The sequence below is a fragment of the Enoplosus armatus genome, chromosome 12 (assembly GCF_043641665.1).
Source record: "Enoplosus armatus isolate fEnoArm2 chromosome 12, fEnoArm2.hap1, whole genome shotgun sequence".
NCBI classification, from domain to species: Eukaryota; Metazoa; Chordata; class Actinopteri; order Centrarchiformes; family Enoplosidae; genus Enoplosus; species Enoplosus armatus.
This window is the reverse complement of record NC_092191.1, coordinates 13880899-13900912: the sequence shown is the minus strand read 5'-3', so window position 1 is coordinate 13900912 and position 20014 is coordinate 13880899. Positions and strand designations below refer to the sequence as shown.

At 39.8% G+C, this 20014-nt stretch overlaps 1 protein-coding gene across 1 annotated transcript in view; it reads left to right on the top strand.

Annotated features, from left to right (window-relative positions):
- Positions 1-20014, top strand: part of dst (dystonin) — a 100743-nt gene that overhangs the window by 15278 nt on the left and 65451 nt on the right. Inside the window, exons 5-14 of the mRNA XM_070916524.1 lie at positions 5068-5129; positions 7643-7732; positions 9855-9953; positions 11190-11267; positions 12309-12401; positions 18580-18746; positions 18888-19000; positions 19157-19263; positions 19354-19473; positions 19825-19920. Of these exons, the coding sequence (XP_070772625.1) occupies positions 5068-5129; positions 7643-7732; positions 9855-9953; positions 11190-11267; positions 12309-12401; positions 18580-18746; positions 18888-19000; positions 19157-19263; positions 19354-19473; positions 19825-19920 (1025 nt within the window). The remainder of the gene's footprint in view (positions 1-5067; positions 5130-7642; positions 7733-9854; positions 9954-11189; positions 11268-12308; positions 12402-18579; positions 18747-18887; positions 19001-19156; positions 19264-19353; positions 19474-19824; positions 19921-20014) is intronic.

Genomic DNA, 20014 nt, shown 5'->3' with positions numbered 1-20014 from the left:
TGCTATGCAACACGTAGCCTTGTATTCTAAACAAAGCTAAGGTACACATGCCTTTGCTTACTGAGCTGGTTGTGACACAAGAGATGTGAAATGAGAGCTGTTAAGCAAGAATGTTTAGCGAGTCCTTGTCATAGGCTGGAAGGTTGAGGGCTTTTCAGTTTAGTCTTTATGTCTGTTTTGATTTCCCTCCCATATACAAGGTCAAGAGGATTACACAGGCTGGATTTTGATTGCGAGGACTTTTTGACTCTGCTCAGAATGTGAGGATATTTTAGGCACCCTGACGTAACAAGATGCCAAAGGGTGTCACCGGCCCTCTGTGCCAGACATTAAAATAACAATTTATCTGTTCTTATGTTGAAAGAGATTTGAGACAATCTAGTCATGAAAGATCAATGTGAGGTGCTGTAGACATTTCTGCTGCTGGTTGCGTTTCCAAACGTCTGGTTGTGTGTTGTTGGAAGCAGTTTAGTAACTATCACTCATGGAGATGCACAACCAGTGTCCTGAGTCTGTAGTTTTTGAGTATGTAATTCAATACTGGCCAAACATATCCTAACTTCTAATACACGTTCCTTTTGTCAGGTAAAACACATTCACAAACCAAAAACTGAGACAAGGAAACAGACTTCAAGCCCTATCCACAAATACATGGAAGTCAACTCTACAACAAATTAAACTATAATGCCAGCATTTACTTCAGTCATCTTTGTTGTATGTAAGGAAATGAAGGACGTCACCTCAGTGGCAGATTATGTGGCCGGCAGTTGCAGGGGCAGCATGGTTTAGGGTTGTAGCTATTTATAGCCATGCACATGTGCTTTGCTGAGGTCTACAAATAAGTGTCTCAGGAGCTCTATGGCTGTCTGTTTGAATGCTGTGGTGGACTCATGGCTAGCACTGGGCTCAGACTGTAGACAGGGTACACACAGGCCTCAAAACAGTGTGCACATCGTCGACTTTTATACAAGACTTGGCTACTGTGTGTAATGATTTTCAGTGTTGTTCATTGCTAAAAGAAACAATGCGCTTGAGTATGCTCATATACTCTGCAAATAATTACAGAAGACTGTACAGTAAATAATAAATACTACTGAATTACTACCAGTTTAACCTCCTATCATGGTGTAAATTTGTGCTTCTGACGGAGCCTTTAATGACTAATTTTTCTTGACTGCGCCCAACGTTTTAAATGTGAACAAGTTCAAATGTAATGCGACAGAGAGGAGGTTAGTCAGGCTTTCGGGATCCTTCAAAACATCAATCCATTAAAGTCAACGGTCACAAGCTGTTGGTTAACACGTTAACACATTTCTAAGCTGTGCCCAGAAAAGAAAAATTGTGTGTTATTCCCAAATAATTAAAGCAACATGGTGAATCTGAATAAGCGTTCAGTAAAATAATGTACCTTATGTAGCTCTATTGTCGTCAGTTGTCACAATTTGGAGGCTTTTCACAGTAAAAGCAAACCTTCACGATGAAATAAACATACATTTACTGTCATCAAGTGTAACATGATGTGTTAATGTTATTATTGGAACATTTTCCCTGAGTTTTCCCAAAAAAGTTGGTTACTCAGTCACTGTTTAATTTGCACCTCAGCAGTTGGTTGTTCAGTGACTATGTCTTTGCTCCAGGCTTTTGCAGACTTTTCTAAAGTTTTACTATGAGCTTTTCCCCTCAAACCTAAAAGAGCTGAAACTAGACACACGCCCTCTGTGTTTTGGGGTTCATTGTTACAGTTATATGTTTAGTTTGCTGTTAGCTGCCAGAATTCTTTGGCTTGCTGGTGAAACTAAATGGGTTGGTGTGGCTGTAACTGCATTTTGTTAATCTTATTAGACACTGATGCAGCTTGTCAGTAATTAATAAAATACATATCTGCATGATCAGTTGTAGTATTACAAAGGTGTGAAAGTCCAAGGAGTATAATCACAGAATTAGTAAGATGTGATACGCAGATTGAGATTGAGTGAGCTGAAAAAGTTGTGTAACATCAGGAGAATGAGTGTGTGATCATATTTGATCTGCCATGTCATTGTTATTGTTTCAGGGAAAAAGCTGGTTTGTTTTCTGTTTGATATCTGACCTTTTCTTATCTTTACTACTGCTTTCATGTTATGGCCAAATTATATACAACTACTGTTTTAAAGGTGGTAGAATTCAGTGTCTTTTGGACTGATATCAAACCAGAGCTCATGCTTCCTTTTTGTTCTGATAAGATCCTCAAGAGGGCACCATACTATTAAACACGCCTTCATTTTTTGGGAAGCGCAGGTACAGAAATATCTTATTTCAAAGCATATTCAAACCTGCTCCTTAGTTCTGCTTCTGTTTATACTGCTCGTATTAAAGCAATTTAACATGAAAGGCAGAGATGATGAAAACTGGTTTATTCTATTAAGGAGTCTATTAGTGGGGCCTGTTATCAGTAATCTGTGCAATATGTGCCGTACAGTAGCCTTTTGCTGGCCATGTCTGAGAGCTGGTTCAGCTCCTGTCCTTTGCTCTGAGCTTGAGAGTTTCCTGGAATACTTGCTCAGCCAATCTATATTAATGAGTCCTCAGGAGGGGTTTATATATTATGCAGCAAAGAGCTTAGATATGGGCGCTACGTACCAAATTGGTGTCCTACTGCAGACTGCACTGCTTTATTTCACAGGGACAGATACATCAGCAGTGACACAGCAGCACTGCTGCATCACACTGTCAATATGAAGACAGACAACTTTTCTTATTATTTAGGATTCTGTTATCGATAAATGTTGTTTCAGTCAGACTGATGTGTTGCTGTCTTTATTTGATGTTTGGTTTCATGTCAGGCCTTGATCTAGATGTGTAGGCAATCATACAAAGTCATTGTCAGACCAACCCACTTTCCAATTCTCAGCAGCTTTTTCACATGCACTATTTTTAGATGAACTAAATGTAAGAATCTGCAGAGAGTACAGTCGCAGGGCTCTTAAGGTACCGTTATCCTGGAAATGCATGTTTCGGACTTTACAATAACTCAAAAGCCTACAGTATGTTAAAAGACCAATGTCAGCTTTTTTATGCCACAAACTTCAAATATATGGAACATAATGTCATTAGGAGCTGAGATAATGTTATCTGTTCAGCTTACAGGCATGTTATGTCCACTGAGCATAGTGTGTCCTCTATTATGACAGAGTGGCACACTTTGTGAGAAACTAAGGCTTGCAAGAGGATATAACTATAGCCTAAAACTTTACATTGATTTTTGCTTCACTGAACGCCCATATCTGAGGACAGGAACACTTTCATTTTCTATAACTGTGTTATGTAACTGGTATGCTCAGTATAACAAAAACAACAGCAACAAATTTATTTCATGTCGTATCATGAAGGGTGTTGATTGTTATTTGCCTGGATGTGTTCTCAGTTGCATCTGCTTGTGTAAACATTGTGGTGAGTCTTGGCAGTTGCACAACAGAGAGATGACTATTTGAAAACTGTTGCACCCTTTAAAATCAAAGTCTATAGTTAAACATGTTTCTATTGCTCAAGATATATTGAAGATATTTACAATAATAAAGTAGCATGCTGTCATCAGAAATGATGATGTATTGCTCTTAAATTACAGCTTAAATAACCTGGCTGTTTCCTGTTGTGGTAAGTTAGAACCATCTGGAAACAAGTTGACTAGGAGCTTTTCTTGTGTTGTTTTTTTTTTAAATAAGAAGCACTGATTTCTGCTGTGGTTTTGAGTGCTGCTGCAAGATAAACACTAAACCGCGTGGAAACTCAAAATAGTGAGTAGTCATGGAAAACCTGACAGGACTCGTTCTGGATGCTTGATGAGAAAGGGAGTCACGGCTGCCCTAGAGGCTGGTAGGCAGGCAGGCAAGAAACGGGAGACTGTTAATGCTGCCTCAGTCGCTTATCCACATGGCTTCTGCCTACCTGAACCACGACACTCTCGACAGCCCTCAGGAGCTAGTACAGAGGATGAAGTACCTGCTTAAGACCGAGAGGGAGCATAGAGCTCATCTGGTAGCTCTAATGTGCTGCATGGGTCAGTATCAATCTTACTGCTTCTTGTCATTTCCTTGAAAGATTAGTCATGTCTGTACTTGCTCATTACTAATGGTAGGTAAGAGGTCCTCGAGCAAAACTTATTTTGTAATCCGCACTGAGCATTATTAAAGGGAGCAGGTTATCTGTGTTGTTAGTCCTGTGGTCAAAGTTCAGGGAAATACTAATCTTCCACGGTGTTGTTGTGGAAAAATGGAGCAGTGGAGTAAATGTGACCTGGCCGGCCGATTGTTGTTAATGTTATCGATTGTACATGCAAGTTTTTTTGACGGAGGATAATTTAGAGGAGTTGTGTCTGGCAGACTGGGAGACGTGGAAGCAGTGAAATGAGTCACAGCTGTGGTGACTGGCATGAGTCCTGCTCTGCTCTGATGCTGGATAGAGGACAATCTTAAGGGAAATACAATGAAAACTGCAAGTTGTTCATAATACAACAAGAAAACATAACAACATGAGTGTAGTTTTTTGTCTTTATTATGCTGCTACTGCTAGAAAGGAATTGATTTTTAGAAAATGTACATAATCAGTTTCCTTTTACTTTCTAATTGCTTCCATTTGCGTCCTGCTTTCACTTATGTCACTGGCTGCACGAAGTCTGGTTGCTATGGAGATGGGAAACAAGAAAACATAATGTGGTCAAGAGCATGCAGGAGAGAGTGATGCCATTTCGGCCTCTGGGAAATGACATCCTTCTTTTTAGCCTCTTGTGGTCTTCATATGTCCTTTCTTTTCTACATCACTTTCATTAAAACTATAAATCCCAAAATAACATTGCACACAGACTCTTAAGCTTAAGCTACAAAAATGAACTGCTGAATGATTCAAAACTTGAGTTACCACTAAACACAATACAACCTAATAGGCTACATAACAGGCGTATACACAGCAGAATAAGGCTTCTCTAATGACAGCTTTCTTTAAAAGAGATTTGTGTTGCCTAAACACCTCTATGGTGATTGCTTTCTAATGTGAAAAAAAATCACAGGATGTGTTTTCTTTTTCCTTCCTCAGATGAAAGAGACAGAGTGCAGAAGAAGACATTTACAAAATGGATAAATCAGCATCTCATGAAGGTAAGAACTAATGTGTGAAAGTTGCTTGCTATTTGTTTTCCTTTTCTGTCGTCATGTCAAATTTAGAATTTCTGTACGTGAAAATCTTCATCTCTTTCACATGTGTTCATATATAACTTCTATTGATTAATACAGAAGTGAAACCTAAATAATAATTAAAATTCCCCCCAAAAAAATCCACAGCAATCAGCAAACCATTTTCCTCTAACATAAACAACCCATTAGAGAAGTATTGGCAATGATAACAATTACCACTCTGCTTGTTAGGTCCTAACATGCTAACATTCCTCTGCAGATATTATTAAAGCTTGTCAGAAGTCATTCAGCATGGCTGTTGCACCTCTGCAGCAACAGCTTGTCAGGAATTTAAGCTTACTGTGGCGTTTCATCTGTCTGTGGAATTTAATGAAACACTTAAGCAGACAGACAAGCGCTGGCATGTCTCATTTAATACACCTTTGTAAAAGTGAATCACTACCTGGGAATCTTGTTTAATGTTATACTTCACAAGGTTCATGTATCAGTGGTATATTAATTACAGTTACCACTAAAAATCACACTCATTACTGTTATGTAAGGCATAAACATGTAGTTCTGTGATATATAAATTAAGGGGAATTTGTTCATTCATTCTCTTCACTATTATTAAAGTGCATGAAAAGAAAAGTAAGGTTTTTGCCATGAGCTGCTCATTGGTACTGATATAGACGTATTAGTTGATGCCACGAATCCCGTAAACTGGATATCTCCCAGGGAGCCAGTGACTTGCCAGATAAGAAATTAGCAGCAGTAAATATGGCAGAAGTAACAGAAACATTTTCAGACCTAACACTTCTCAAATATAAATAAAATCAGTGTCCAAATGAGCAACAAAAGCAGTGATAGAAGTTCAGTTGTTTTTTCACAAGCTGTCTCAGCCAGGAGAGTTTTCAGAAAGTCAGTTGTTAAACATGCAGACCCATTTACTGTAAAAACTTTCATACTATTTTAAAATAAATAGAAGGAAGGAAATCAATCCAAAAGCTGATTGTATGCTTTGGAACACGGGCAGCTGTGGTATGAAGCATATGCAATTTTTGCAGCCTCACAGAGCTGCTGGTGGTGCTGTGGACTCTTAATCTCTTATTATTTGATCGAAAACAAAACCTCTGGTCTGGTCCATAAACTGGTAACAATGCTGGTAATACAGCTATATGGCAGCTAGACCCTTACCCTTCTTCCTTAGAAATGCCAATAAAGTGCCAGTGTGTTAACAGATTTATATTATGACCCGAGTGGTGGGGCCCTCTTTTTTTCCCCTCACCATGTTGTATTTATTGTTTTGCTCCTGAGGGTGTTTTTGTGTTCTTTGATCATCATCTTCAATCCGTGGTGTGGGCCATGAACCTGTCCTGAAGGGTCAATTCAAACCCGCAGATCAGTGCTGTTGACTGGTGTTGTAATTTGCGTGTGATTTTGTTCAAGTAGGAATGTATTTCTTATTTCCTGCATACATGAGGCCCCGTGGAGCTGCTGGTCCCAGTTGTGCCTTCAGGAAGTGCTGGCTCCAGCTCACAGTGTTTCATGAGAGACACATTATGTAAACTTTGTCACACACTTGGCAGAGGAAACAATATGTTATGTCTATACTACTGCAATAAAACATGACACATTCAGTAAGAGAGTAACAGGGACATGTAAATAAAAACAAAATGCTCTGTTAGTGTTTAGTGTTTTAAGTGGAACATTTCAACTTTTATTTCATGTTTGACAGCCAGATTTCAGGCTCTTTAGCTTATCGTAAGGTCTGCTTCAGCAGGCCTCACACGTGGTCCATGAGAAATCAGAGGTGCTGAGTAATAGTTGGGGATCTGCTTGGTTTACCCAATAACATAAGGGTGCAGGTCTATTTTGGCTCCACAGCTGTGGCTGCTATCTGGGATTACAGTGCTGAAAGCCCTGTGTGAAAGCAGGTCAGCGGGCAGCAGGGTGATTTCAGAGGCGTGGTATTTAGAACAGGAAGGAGAGATGGGCCTGCTGGAAGGAGGAAGCCTCGGAGTTATAAAGTGCTCCGCTCAAGTGCTTAGATAAGGTGTCACAATGATGTCCTGCTCAAGCTATTATTCAAGTGTTTTATGCTACATTCATTTCAGTTTAGAGGGAACTGTGAGGGAAGAAAAACAAGGTTGTGTGAACTAAAACAGGTTTTTCTTAAATTGGGCTTAAACTGAAACTGAACACCAAGTTGGTTGAAGAAACTTCAAAGGCAGTGGTTGAGTTGTAGTTATGTAAGAGTGTGGGAGACTTTCATGGTTCCTGGTATAATCTGGAAAGATTATGTTGTTTTTTAGAAATTGAGATTATTATGCTTCAAAAACTGCAGTCAGCGATTTCAAAACAACACCAATTCTAATTAAAAATACAGTTGTATAACTATATTTGTCATAAGGAACAGTCATCAATACACAGTTGTGTAATAATAATATGATATTTGCAGTTAGCTCACATTCATGATTTCGCCCTCATGTCTGTAGGTACGGAAGCATATAAATGACCTGTATGAAGACTTACGAGATGGACATAACCTGATCTCACTGCTGGAGGTTTTGTCTGGAGACACACTGGTGAGTAAACACTTTTCTGTTATCTTATTTTTCATGGTCAGTGTTTCTTAAAGAGATCAAGAGAAACTCAATCACAAAACATTCAGATTGTCACAAGACACCAATAAGGAAAGTGAGAGATCTATTTCTCTTCCTGTAGAGCAATCTGTCACACCTTTGCATGGCTGATTCACGTTCCCTTCCTCCTTCTCACTTACGTAACTGATGGCAGGAGGGAATCCTGGGATTTGATGGTCTGCAATCAGATCATCTGTGATTTTAAATCTACCAAAACCCACTCAAAATGTCACATTGTTTTGTGAATTGCATGCAACACCTCAAAAAGCTTTTTTCTTTTTTTGTTATATTTTCCTTATCTATTCTGGCATATCTGTGAAACTGACTGATGTCCTCATCATTGTGCTTAGTTGTGCTGTGCTACTAGATGTAGATGTAGATGTAGTTATATGAAATTGGTGGTACAGTATGCCTTGCTTTACATATACACATGTTGTTTTTGGATACAGTAGGGTGGCGCTTTGTGCCTGTAGGAGTGCTCAACGAAAGGTTGTTGTGTTTTAGCAAACAAAATGTTAGCATATCAAGGAAAAGCTAGCAAGTGGGAAAACTACTTCTCTGGTTGGAGTTTCCAGCAAGTTCTGATAGTCAGTCATTAACAAAGTTTAACTTGCTAATTAGCCTTTTTTTAACGCACTAACTGCCAAAGGCTACCTTTAATCCTGAATCTTCATTTGGATCCCCATTAGCTTCCACAAAGTGGTTATCAGTCTTCCTGGGGTCATCACAAAAGCAATGACAATAAAAACAAACAACAATTTCAAATCACACAGTATGAATAAAACAAGAAACAAGCCAAACATAAAGATCAGAAAATAAATGAAGTCACTCTACATATGAAAAGATAGACAATAGAGGCTAACAATGAAAACAAAAACACAATTGTCACAAATAAATAGCAACAAAACAGCAATCACTACAGAAACATCTATGTGAGATTCATCAATTTTTGTTTTAGTGACTTTCTGAAAGAAAATCTACTTCTGGTCTGTCTGATGTTGATGGGAAGCGTATTCCAGGCAGAAGAAGTTCTCATCATGAAATTTGTTTGTGGACATGGCACCACCCCGATGACCAGTGCTCATTTGAGGTGTATTATACCCCTGACAAAAACCAGTATACATTGATGAAAGAAGCATGGTCTATTATTCCAGATGACATTTTGCATGAGTAACAGAAGACTAGATTTTAATTTAGCCTCCACAGTCAGCCATGATAATATGATAACTGAAATTAACAGGTGCCAAAATCACAAATATAAAAGTGTACATGTACTGTGTTAATCCAGGTACCCAATAGGTTACCTGTTATTCAACCAAAAAGTTCAAAGAAGGATTGTGGAAATGGTGTTACATCTTATAGAATGGTCTAAATGTATTTGCAGATTTTTATATAATAATGAAATATAGTAATAATAGGTTCTTGAGGGACCACATTTTTGTGAACCTGTAATGCTAAATTGCCAGGTTTAATGGAGTTACTCTGTAATATTGTTAGTAAATGATGTCCAAATCACACATTAATAACCAAAAATACTGCAATGATTTTCAGTCTTAGGGTTGTGGCCTTGTTATAGCCAAATCCTGTATAGTTCAGTATGTATATGTGTGTAATCCCTCACATGTAGAGCACAGAGCTGCACAGTGTATGTCGCTGTAGTTCTTTGGCCTAAGACAGTGGCTACTAAAGGGCTGCACGTTATCCAGCAGGTTTATTTCTCTGTTAACATGTCATTCTTTCATCTTATACTGAAATATGTTGATATAGTCTTTGTGCAGTTCCATAATGTTATCATGCTGTAATGCCCCTTACTGTATTAAAACTGCATGTATTCCTGTGCAAGAAGCCCCGGCAGCTGCTCCCTCTTCAGTGTGACTAACTTTCATCCTCTAAGTAGCTATCTATTTTCTGTTTCCATCCTGTTTCCCTTCTACTTTCCTCCTCCTCCTCCTCTGTTCTCCACTCTTTAATTGGTTTCTGTCCATTGTCTAACTTCCTTTGATTTGGCCGCCATGTGTGTCCATGTCTTCCTTTCTTCCCCATGTGTTGCCTTTTCGGTGATAAGCCAAGGGAGCGTGATTTTCTGAAGACATTGCGGTTGGTGAGTGGGACAGAAGCATGCGCAGTTGAGCAGCATGGAGACACGGTGGATGATGATAAGGGGGTACGTGTGGCTTGCCCCCCCACCCCACCCCCTGTTAACAAATTAATTCAGAGCGTGTTGTGGCCAGTTAACAGGAGTGTAGAAACAATCCCACTGTATGATTTGTCTCTCTATAGTCTTACATAATTACTTTAGCAGATATTGTAGTTATATATATATATACACTATAGTATTGTTTCCTTTTTCCCAATTTTGGTAAATTTGTGATTTCTATGCTACATTATGTTTCATAATGCCACTTCTTGTGATCAGGAAGTAATATATGAATCTTTGTTTACGTGACCAGATGATACTGATGATGCAGAGACATGTGTACATAATCTAAAGACCCAAGCATGCTCATGCTCAAATCAAAAAGACAAAAAGGACACAAAACAATATATTTGGCACACTGACCTTGCAAAGGCATTAAAAAGATGCAATCAATTACAAATGAAATTGGCCATAAAGCTTGGGGCTTTATATCCGTATCACTTGCTTTGCCCATCATTGAGCCATACAATCAAAGCGCTCCCGACCCACGTGAGCATCAGGACATTTTTCATCTGCTGCTTTTGGGTATGCCGGTATTTTGAAGCCTCAAGAGAGGGCTTCATACGTGAAGGGGAATCACTGAATGAAAGCTGTGGGAGTTGGGTTTATTAAATGTCATTGCTTTGCTATTGAGATGAGTGGGATTCTTCTCTCAGCTATTACCAACTAAGAAATGTGGCTGAATGCAGCACAAGTCTTTTGCTGCTGCTGCTGCATCCTGGCTTCAACGCATTTTCCATTTCATTACCTCATGCTGTGGCCCCTGACTGTCCACGTGCATCTTCCACAAGAGATTGGATAGTTGCTCGAACAACGCGGCATTCAGCTATTATTTTTAAAATTATCATTTCGTGGCTATAGCACAGTGAACCAAATGTATTCATTTGTTTAGTTGTTAGAGTGTGTTAACTAGCAGGGTTACTTGGTTTGTTATTACTAGTCAAATTTCTAGAGATGCAAATGGTGGAAAATGTTCTGTACATGCACTAATTTTGAGTGGGCCTGCAGAAATGGCTAATCTTGTCATGGGTAGAGTTTTTTGTGTGTTCTTTTATGTCTTTACCCCACCAGATCAGCGGGTAAGAACCTGGAAGCATGTCCTGTGTCCTCCATGCTACTAATCATTTTTTTGAATGTGTCCTCTGATGTTGAGAATAACCTGATCACCACACCACGGCCCCTCTTCCCTCTTTATGTCCACAGCCTCGAGAGAGAGGGAGGATGCGCTTCCACAGACTCCAGAATGTACAAATAGCACTGGATTATTTAAAGAGGCGGCAGGTAGGGATCAATCCAAGTACAATCTCAAGCTCTTGTTCTGTCACACTTTTGATTAAGGGCTGGAATACATTCAGTCAGTGCAGCTACATTGTGTTGTGGGAGTTGCATCATATTGTGTTCACTCGTAACCACTAAGGCAGACAAATGTAAGCAAAGGTGCACATGTAATTGAACTGGGACTGCCCCACTCAGCGGTGATTACGTAGATGCTGCCCATTCTCCAACATCACACACACTGCTGGACTCCCGGCATTTTCCATCTTTCTTCCGGAAAATTACATTTCAGCTGCCTCAAATAGTAATAGCAGCATTTAAGGAGCGCTGACTATAAATCCCATCAGTGGGGTTTCAAAGAGCTTCGATTGCCCTCCCCTCCCCCACCACAGCCAGGATGTGATGAAGAACACAGCCTGGCTGAACCATAGCCAGATGTGACGTAAGACCTGAGACAAAGGATTCATAGATGGTCACAGATGAGTTGTTCTGTTGTTTTAGCCACAGCACATACCAGACAAATCCATGCATCCTCTGTAGTCATTATGCATTAAACTGTTTGAACTTCCTTTAATCTCCCCCTGCAGCTTATTGATTACAGTTATTACAGATGATCAGGCTGGCACTGGAGGAGTAAATGAACTGCTCCTGGATTATAGCTACATTAAAAACGAGCATGTGTTTAGATTCTGCTCTCTGATTCATGTTTTTTGTGAGTTCACGCTGATGTATGCTAGATAAAACAGTCCTAGCAGGTTTATCGCATTTAATTAGTAGCAAGCATTCATTCTCTCTGTCACCTCAGACCCACGGTGATTATGGTAACAGTGCTCCCCGACATGATATCATGACTATTGTGCCACCTTGTGGTGTTTGTTAAATGACAGGCATGTGAGTTAAAATAGACTGAACACAGTTACACTCATGGTTTTTACTTGATTAATCTGCCAAATAAATATAAAGGTGAATGCCATCATTTCGAAAATCAAGAGCAGGGTTTGAACACTTAAATATGCAATATATTGCTCATGTGTTTCCTGTCATCAGGTCAAACTTGTAAATATCAGAAATGACGACATCACAGACGGTAACCCAAAACTGACCCTGGGATTGATCTGGACCATAATTCTGCACTTTCAGGTCAGTGTTTTCATCTTATGGTTTGGTCATTTTTATGCTTTAAATAACCAGTAATTAAGCTTATTTGTGATCCAGATATTACTTACTTTCATTTTGTTACATGTAACTGATGAGTTCACACTGATAAGGGCTGTTCATTTTTAACTTTTATGTATCTTTACATTCTGCTCGATGTTGATCTGTTGCATATATTAGATATTTTAATGCAGAGGATTTTAGACGTGGTTTCCTTTGTCTTTGTAGAGTTTAAAGATATTTCAGTGCCACAGGAATTCTGGCATGTTTTGAGATTGAGTTACGTAATACCGTGTCAAATGCCCTCCAGATTAATGCTTTTAAAATGAGTTCACACCCACACCCACCCACTCAGTGGATGTTTCTACTTTTGACCACAAGGTGTCAAAGCTGTGCAACAAACATAATGCTGAATGTTATGATTGTTGTCAGATTATAATGTGATATATGTGTAATATATGATGCTAGTGTTTACCTGGTTTACTTTAGTGTTTAGTGTTTTTGTGTTTGATTGAGCTGGAGTCATAACTTTACAAGTTATCATCAGGTATCTTTTAGTAGCCGAAATGTCTTAGTATTATCACAGGATATATTGAGACATGGATGTCCTCGCACGCAGTTATAACGAGTGTATGTTTGAATACTGGGGGAAAGAGCTTTGTTTTGTCTGTGCAACTCATAATATTTAAACCAGATTCTACTTTTTCTACAGTTTTTTTTTACAGAAGCATTACTTTATACATTTTTAATTTGTGCACAAGTCAGTACAACCAAACATTAGTGTACAAATGGCTTTGCAGTGTGGAGAGCTGTAATGGTTTGCAAGACTTTGTGTGCTCTAGGCTGAGTTTTATATTTCTCTCTGAATGTTCTCAAAAATGTTCTCTCTGGAAATACTTATCACATTATCGCTGGATTGACACAAATCATGTCAGGTCTGTGTGTGCATGCCAGGAGAATCCAGGTGTCCACCAAAGTATTTGGTTAGGGACAGGGATATTTAAAAGTCTTTCAGACTTGCAGCTTTGATTGAGATGGTTGTCAGTTATTATATTATTTTAGAACAAGAATGCATCTGTGTGACTAATGCCCTCAATGGAATAATAGGGGCAAAAAGTTGCTAATATGATTTTACCTGGACTCAAACACGCTGACAGGTAGCGTCTGCGATGATGCCAACACCTGCTGCTGTCAGTCTCACGCAAGCCCTTGAGCAGTTGATCCAGCAGCGATGGGCCTGTTTTTTCTTGATTTAGAAGGATAGCAGGGCATGTCAGGAGAAAATGTTGTGCTTTAGTCACAGTATACACCTGTGGCTTATATAAGCACGACTGGCAGCATGTATGAACCAAACACTGTTTTTATATTACATGCCTTAATGTGACTGGCTTTGACTAAAGTCCTGATCCAGCATCAGTTCCTGTCTAAAGGACAGGGGTTGTTTTGGGGATATACTGTACGTACTTTTCTTGCTGCAGGCTGATTCTTTTAATATAAACTTGTATAAACTGAGAGTACTGAGGGTGTGTGTCTTGTTACGTTTGACCTCATTTCTCTACCTCACACTTTCACTGACGTTTTGTTAAGGTGTATCAGACACTCTCCATTGTTTGATCATGTCTGTACAGATAAGAAGTTGATTTCATTACACAAACCTGCCATTATTGTATTCTTCACAATGGTGACCACACTTGTATTTTCACCTGGGACATGGTGGTGTGTAATGTTTATTTTAGTAGAGCTGGTGACAACGTACCCCCATGACAATGCACTGTTGTCAGGTGGCTCTATACTTGTAAGTCTTGTCTGTTTGTTTTGCCCTGATTGTACTGTCTCTGTGTGTCTGTTGCTCTGCCACACAAACACATATTCATGATGCATTTATTTCATTCATTCACTCACTGTTATTAAAACCCTTAAAAAAAAACCTGTACCAAGTAAAGCTACATAGGTAATATTAAATTCTATAAACCATAACATCATTTTACTGAAATATAACATGTACAAACATCTAATACTGCAGTAATACCAGTATTTGATAGTTTGACCATAAGCTGGCCATAAGTAGCAGTCGGACTACTCAGTACACTGTAGTTTGAACTGTGTTGGCTGTCAGGTGACTTTGACCTTCAGGGAAACTTCACTGGCGTTCAAATATTGCAAGCTCACAGTGGCACACTGTTATTTTTAGTTGAGCTGTGTGGTGGCTTCATATTTTCTCTTTCACGCACTACTTATTTCTCTTTTTGACATGTAGTAAAAGTGTTGATAGATTCCTCTACAGTGGGCTCGTGCTACACTTTTTCTGCCAATGTTTTCTTATAGTTGTTGTAATGTTTTTATATGGTGAATCACTTCCTGGTCAGAGCATTTGCCCCCTTGTGAACTGCGGTGGTGGTGATCTGTTCAGATAATAGTGTTTGTTTAAACCATTGGACTTAAGCCCCACCTCTGGCTCTGCCATTGTATGTAGCTTGATTAATAGACAAAGTGAAAGCACTTTGTTGTCCAGCTCGGATTTGCCTCTGCTTCTGCTGCTCTCGTTGACCTACGCTGTTCTGTTTTTCAAAGCCTTTCTGACTGGCAGGGACTCGGAGCCAAACTTGCTGAGCCAAAGTTTCTCACAGAATAATAGGTGGCCATCAGCGGGCATCCACTTGCAGTATAAGCCTTGTCCTCCCTTCACCCCTCATTACAGACACAAATATTAGGAAACCTAAGAGGCGTCTCTGACGTGCACATGTTTACCGTGTTGACGTAGCAGGCTAGCCGGCCCCGGAACAGGTCCGTCCACAAGTCTTTTTCGCTCTTTCCCAGCTGAGAGGTGCAAGCACGTGGGCCACGTCTGTGTGTGCATTTATGGTGTTTGTGCTGGATTAGCAAAGCCGGAGAAATGTTTCAAAGGTCAGGAAGGATTCCAGTGTCAGAGGAGAGACCCGAGAGAGAGCACGCCAGCAAGAGAGAAATGTAGAGAGAGAGAGAGAGAGAGAGAGAGAGAGAGAGAGGCTGACCACTTCTCAGCTGAGAGTCTCTGAGGGTCAATGAAAGCTAAAAGTCAACTGTGCTCTGAGTTGAGCAAGCTTTATGCCTGGCTGCCGGGTTGTCTGTCAGTGCTTATTGTGTGTTGGTTGCTCAGTGTGAAAATGGATTTCTGTCAATGGGATAGTGGCTCTTCAGATCAAACGGAGCTCACTGGATACTAGTTCACCACTGTCAATGGGTAAGAGACTGTATGACTGTCGGCCATGGGAAACATCTGTGGCTGCGTTCGAGGCCCTAAAGAGGAATGCTATGTTGACCCCAAGAAAGCTCCACTGAACCCTGAATCTAAGGAGCTCAAGGGTCGCCGCTATTTTCAGAGAAAGAAGAGAAAATCACAGGACTTTTGGCCTGTTGAATCTCTCAGGACTCGTGGAAGTGAGGCTATTCCAAGCGAGGCCATCTGCAGTAGTGCAGAGCCTCAAGATGGGAACACAGAGGAGTCCCAAGCAGAGCTGGATAAACCATCACAGGTGGAGAAACCTCTATCCAGGCAAGAAAGCATCAGCAGAGGCGTCTATGTTGGAGAGGTACCAGTTTTAATCCTCAGAGATGCCTGTAATCAACCCCTTGGCAAGAGGTTAGCTTACAGGTTGGGAAGGTTTTCCACAGAGCAGAAAGACGGCGATAGAAGCAGGTCCACCGTAGAAGGAAAGCTTCGTTGTATTAACACAACTTCCAGAGGTGCCTCAGCTAAGGATGGTCTGCTTGTGAAGAAGCTGCTTCAGCGCCAGTTAAGGAGGGCGGTTAGCTTTGGAGCAGTGGAGCACATGCTGCGGACTCTGAGGGGTAATGACAGACCTGGGAGTGAGGAAACCTTTGCCAAGATTATATGGGGCTCTCAAGCACACAGGAGGAGGAGACGGAGGGCCTACACCTGCTCTGGTTACGTAGAACGTCTTCCAGCTCCTGCCAAATGTATTTCCACCCAACACGAGGTAAACCTAGAACATGTTATTTATAGCCATTACTGGTGGGATTCATGGTAGATTAATAAGGGGTTTGATTGGGGTGTAATGTAACTTCAACCTTGCAAGGCTGGTGTTTGAATCATGGAAGTTAAGCACTACAGTGAAAGTATATGCTAAAATAAAGCAGTTCTTTGGAGCTCATTTTGTTTTCTCATTACATCATTTTGTACCCCATCAGCTTGGTCCATTGTCTGTAGAGCGTTATGTCATCATTGTGGTGTCTTTCTGTCTGCGTTCACAGTCATGGGACACACAATAACTCAATCATATGTTGTAGAACATTTATTATATGTTAAAATATTTATGCTGCTCATCTGTATGTAGACAGGAACAGTATGTTGACATACACATTTGTGTTAAAGCCCAATCAATAGTTGACCAAATAAATCATACCAATATTCACATGTACAATGGAAAAGTGACTCTTTTGATGAAAGAGTAAGTCATTTTTGTTTTTATTAAGTGATCATAATTGGCAAATTGGTGTCATACAGCATCAGAAAAAAATAGTAACTTATATTTAAAAGCATACTGTAAGATCTGTCTATCAATGCTGGAGTGATAGCAGGCTGTGTCCTGTGTTTTTCAGTTTTATTGGTGGGGGTTTGGTCTTGTTGAGTACATTCAGAACACAAATTATGTCTTAATTAGTGATCTCACTAGAACAGTTGGTTATGTTTGATATTATAGTGATTACAGTGGGTCATTAGGCGGCTGACATGTGAAAGTAAATGGTATTTAGGCCACTGGTTCCCTGCAGGGTTGCTGTTTGTCCCCTCTTCTTTATATTTTTTACACTAATGGCTGCAAGAGTCTATATGAAAATCTACATTTTATAAAGGCTGCTAATGATACAGTGACTGTCAGTCTTGTACAGGAGCACAGGTGCTGTAGTTAAAGACTTTGTATCACAGGGCCAACAGCCGTTCCTTCATCTTTATATTGCACAAAGGATATTGACATCTTGTCCTGTGTTTTTGACATCTAACAAAACACGACTGTTGATTTCATGAAATCTCTCTCAGCTGTTATACAGTGCTATGAAATCACCCTGGTAGATAATTACAAATATCTCGGTTATTGACAGCAAACTGTGTTTTGTATCTAATGTCAATTTTGTTCACAACAAAGCACAACAGAGTCTTTATTTTCTTAGAAAAATGAACTCTTTTAAAGTGTGTGGATCCCCGACATGACACGACACATTGTGTGTTGTATTCCTGACTGTGGTTACTGTTTCTGTTTCTCACTGTTTTTTATGACTGATGTCACCAGGCTCCAAATTCTTCTAGGGGGACAATAGATAGATAGATTGATAGATTGATTGATTGATTGATTGATTAATTGATTGACTGATTGATGGATTGAAGTTAATCTTGTGAAATCTACTCTCTGTGTTTCTCGGTTTTCCCTCAAACTTTTTGTGAAGTAAAATGTTCTGTGTTATGGAAAATAGAAACGTATGTAGAAATGTATTCCATGTGCCTTCCAACACAATAGCTTTCATGTTACAGTAAAACAAAGTCTACAAAGACTTGAATCACTATTACTGAATGTGGTGTGAACTGTAGATAGAAACTCTTGCTCAGGTGTCATGAATGTGCTTTAAACCCAGCGTGCCAACAACAATGTTTGTTTGATGTCATGTTGATACTCAGTACAACATGTTGTAAAACTATTGGGTAATTTATTAGACCACTCTATCTCACACTTCTGACTTGCTTGACTTGCATTTTCCACGTTTCAAGTGCAGAACAGAACTGTTAATGAACCAGATAAGAAAACTTTCACCACATTTACACTTAATTTACACTTGAGTCTTGTCAAATATCAAATGAAATATATCTTTTTTCCTCTTTTTTTTTCTCTGTAGAGTAAATACTATCGTTGTAAAGCTTAAAATGTCTTTGTTGAGATACATAAGGTGTTGCTTTAAGGCAGCAGTATTTTCGGGCTATAGTTTGTGGTGTGACATTTGATTTCTTTACATTTCAACGTGTTATGATTGCCACTCAGTAATGGTTGAGTCTTATCTCAAGGTATTAATCACAAGTTTGGGGGTTAGATTTTCTGTCTCTGAAACAAGCCCCCAACAACTGCACATTTACTGTTGGTACATTTTTTATTTTATATCTTGTATTTCTTTGTGACAGATCTCGGAGATCCACGTGACAGGGGAGTCAGAGGACATGACTGCCAAGGAGAGGCTTCTGCTCTGGTCCAAGCAGATAACAGAGGGCTATGTAGGCGTACGATGTGATAACTTCACAACCTCCTGGAGGGATGGGCGGCTATTTAACGCCATCATTCATAAATACAGGTACCGTAACACCGAAGGAACTGCAGGGGTTACATGCTATATAATGCATATATTGGGTTTAGTGGTCTTCTGTCTTCTATCTTTTTGTTGGTATGCCTTGTTTTATCTTGCCTTACTGGTCTCTCTTTCTCTCTATTGCAGACCAGACATGGTTGACATGAGCCGTGTGTCGGCACAGACCAACCGATCAAATTTAGAGCATGCGTTTTGTGTAGCTGAACAGCTGGGGGTGGCCAGACTGCTGGACCCCGAGGGTAAGATCCATGTTTGGTTTGACTCAGAAAAAAAACTTGCTATAAATCATGTGGAGTGAAGCTTGGATTTTGGCTTAAGGAATAATTCCTCTGAGTACAGCTCGTTTGTCAGGTATTGCGTTTGTGACCTTTTGGGTTTTTTATTTCCCTCATCAGACGTAGACGTTCAGTCTCCTGATGAGAAATCTGTCATCACATACGTGTCAACACTGTACGACGCCTTCCCCAAAGTACCTGATGGTATTGATGGAATCAGTCCTAATGTAAGTCGATGGCATCGGCCCACCAGTAACTCCAACCCATCCAAGTGCTGAAAAGTGCTTTATTACTGATGATCCTTTTTCTCTGAACAGGATGTTGATATCAAATGGGTGGAGTACCAGAACATGATCAAATACCTCAGCCAGTGGATCAAACACAATGTGGCCATAATGTCAGATAGATCATTCCCCAACAACCCTGTGGAACTCAAGGTATTGAAGATTTTACTCATGATTATTAGGTTCATTTACAGAGTGCTTTGAATCTGCATATAATGGCAGTAAGGTGAAGGATAACTGTCTGCTTCAAATAGCCCATGTGCAGCGTCTATCTGCTGTAACTGAGACCTATTGATGGATATGAGAGAGCAGCAGTGTCCATTTGCTGCAAGAAGTCGATTGCTTTTAATAGTGAAGGCACTTTTATGCTGTTGTTTTATAGGCAAGGGGAGAGTACGGACAGATGCTTAGAGATCTTTCTCCTGGTTGATATCTGTTCTGATGCTTTGTGGTACGAGCGTAGAAAAACTACTTTTTTACTGTAATCTCTGCTTTCTCTTACAGGCACTTTATACACAGTATCTGCAGTTTAAAGAAGATGAAATCCCGCTGAAAGAGAACGAGAAGACAAAAATCAAAAATCTCTATAAGATGCTTGAGGTATAAAAATACAAAACAAAACAGAAGACCATGTTACTTTGATCACACATTGCAGTGTTTGTGGGCGTGCACATTGTGGTAATAACAAGTCTGT